Source organism: Colobus angolensis, unplaced genomic scaffold (assembly GCF_000951035.1).
Source record: "Colobus angolensis palliatus isolate OR3802 unplaced genomic scaffold, Cang.pa_1.0 Scaffold490, whole genome shotgun sequence".
Taxonomy (NCBI): domain Eukaryota; kingdom Metazoa; phylum Chordata; class Mammalia; order Primates; family Cercopithecidae; genus Colobus; species Colobus angolensis.
In genome coordinates, this window is record NW_012118377.1 from 112,072 (window position 1) to 114,711 (window position 2,640).

At 49.7% G+C, this 2,640-nt stretch overlaps 1 protein-coding gene across 2 annotated transcripts in view; it reads right to left on the bottom strand.

The window, feature by feature from the left end:
- Nucleotides 1-2,640, bottom strand: part of NLRP12 (NLR family, pyrin domain containing 12) — a 39,894-nt gene that overhangs the window by 4,733 nt on the left and 32,521 nt on the right. Inside the window, exon 8 of one of the 2 annotated variants that reach the window (XM_011959370.1) lies at nucleotides 271-441. The exons of the other annotated variant lie outside the window; for it this stretch is intronic. Within the exon in view, the coding sequence (XP_011814760.1) occupies nucleotides 271-441 (171 nt within the window). The remainder of the gene's footprint in view (nucleotides 1-270; nucleotides 442-2,640) is intronic. 2 annotated transcript variants of the gene reach the window in all.

Genomic DNA, 2,640 nt, shown 5'->3' on the forward strand with positions numbered 1-2,640 from the left:
ATCTACCCACCTCAGCTTCCCAAAGTGCTGGGATTACAGGCGTGCGCCACTGCTCCCAGCCTTAAATTTTTTTCAATTTTAAGTCTGGCAGCACCCCCAAATCAGAATAAGTTCAGAGAAACTTCCTGTCTTTTCATTCCACCTCTCTTCTTACTACCTGAATCTTTTGTAGTGAAGCAGGATAGTTCATTAACAGAAAAATGAAGGATGAGAAAGCGCTTCCACTGTGCAAATGTGACCACCGCCACCCCGTCCCTCCCCAGTGCTCACCACAGTTTCTGGAGCCTGCAGGTGGGATGTTGCAGCCCCTCAGCCAGCAACCACAGGCCCCAGTCTCCCAGGTCGTTGAAACTCAAGTCCAGCTCCCGGAGGTGGTGGTTGGCCTGGAGCACTGCAGAAAGACCCTCGCAGGCGGCAGAGCCCAGCCGGCAGATGCCCAACCTGCAAAGACAGGATGCTAGGGCAGAGCAGGAGGCATTCCTCCTGCCAACATCTGCTGGGAGGACCCCATGTCAAGCCCTGTGCTGGTTGCAGACAGAGGGACAGACTCAGTCTCTACCCTTGAGAGACGAAAAAGAAGACAGAAGTAGGAAGACGAGAGGAAGGGAGGAATAAAAGAACAGAAGGAAACAACTAAGAATCAGGCCAGGTGCTCTGGCTCATGCCTGTCATCCCAGCATCTTGGGAGGCTGAGGCTGGAGGATTCTTTGAGGTCAGGAGTTTGTGACCAGTCTGGACAACCGACAACTTGTTTGTACAAAAAAAGTTTTTTTTTTCCTTTTTGCGATGGAGTTTCCCTCTTGTTGCCCAGGCTGGAGTGCAGTGGTGCAATCTCAGCTCACTGCAACCTTTACCTCCCAAGTTCAAGCAATTCTCCTGTCTCAGTCTCCCAAGTAGATGGGATTACAGGCATGTGGCAACATGCCCGGCTAATTTTTGTATTTTTAGTAGAAGCGGGGTTTCACCATGTTGGTCAGGCTGGTTTCAAACTCCTGACCTCAGGTGATCCACCCGCCTCAGCCTCCCATCTACAATGTTTTTTTTTTTGGAGACAGAATCTCGCAATGTCGCCCAGGCTGGAGTGCAGTGGCACGATCTCGGCTCACTGCAACCTCCGCCTCCTGTGTTCTAGTGATTCTCCTGCCTCAGCCTTCTGAGTAGCTGCGACTACAGGCGCATACCACCATGCCCAGCTAATTTTTGTATTTTTAGTAGAGATGGGGTTTCACCATGTTGGCCAGGATGGTCTCGAACGCTTGACCTCGTGATCCGCCCTCCTCAGCCTCCCAAAGTGCTGGGATTACAGGCATGAGCCACCGTGCCCAGCCGCATGTGTGATTTTTTTTTTTGTTTTTTGCTGGTGCCTTGATAAAAAAAAAAAACAAAATGTGTATTTTTGAGCATCTCTACCCACGTCTTGTACTAGTCACTAGGAGATACAGTGGGCATAGCTCCTACACTTGTGGATGCCACCACACACACATATACACGAATGACAATTTTTTTTTTTTTTTTTGAGATGGAGTCTCACTCTTGTCATCCAGGCTGGAGTGCAGTGGCACAATCTCAGCTCACTGCAACCTCCGGCTTCCAGGTTCAAGCAATTCTTCTGCCTCAGCCTCCTGGGTACCTGGACATCAGGCACCTGCCACCATGCCTGGCTAATTTTTATATGTTTAGTAGAGACGGGGTTTCCCCATGTTGGCCAGGCTGGCCTTGAACTCCTGACCTCAGGTCATCCTCCCACCTTGGCCTCCCAAAGTGCTGGGATTACAGGCATGAGCCACCGTGCCCAGCCACGTGTGTGATTTTTTTGTTGATGTTTTTTGCTGGTGCCTTGATAAAAAAATACACAAAATGTGTATTTTTTAGCACCTCTGCCCACGTCTTGTACTAGTCACTAGGAGATACAGTGGGCATAGCTCCTACACGTGTGGATGCCACCACACACACATATACATGGATTACAAGTTTTTTTTTTTTTTTAAGATGGAGTCTCGCTCTGTTGCCCAGGCTGGAGTGCAGTGGCACAATCTGAGCTCACTGCAACCCCTGACTCCCGGATTCAAGCAATTCTTCTGCCTAAGCCTCCTGGGTACCTGGACATCAGGCGTCTGCCACCACGTCTGGCTAATTTTTATATTTTTAGTAGAGACGGGGTTTCACCATGTTGGCCAGGCTAGTCTTGAACTCCTGACCTCAGGCCATCCTCCCACCTTGGCCTCCCAATGTGCTGAGGTTACAGGCATGAGCCACCTCACCCAGCCTTCAAATTTCAATAAATGATGCTGAGGGGAAGTATGAGGTCATGTAGGATCATAAATCTAGGAACCCAGATCTTAGCTAGGGATTAGAAAAGGTGTCCAGTTGGGTGTAATGGGTCACACCTGTAATCCCAGCACTTTTGGAGGCCAAAGCCAGAGGATCTCCTAAGGCCAAGAGTTTGACACCAGCCTAGGCAACAAATCGAGACCTTGTCCCTACAAAAAATAAGTAAAAATTGGCCGGGCACGGTAGCTCACACCTGTAATCCCAGCACTTTGGGAGGCCAAGGCAGGCAGATCACGAGGTCAGGAGATCGAGACCATCCTGGCTAACACGGTGAAACCCCGTCTACTAAAAATACAAAAATTAGCCGGG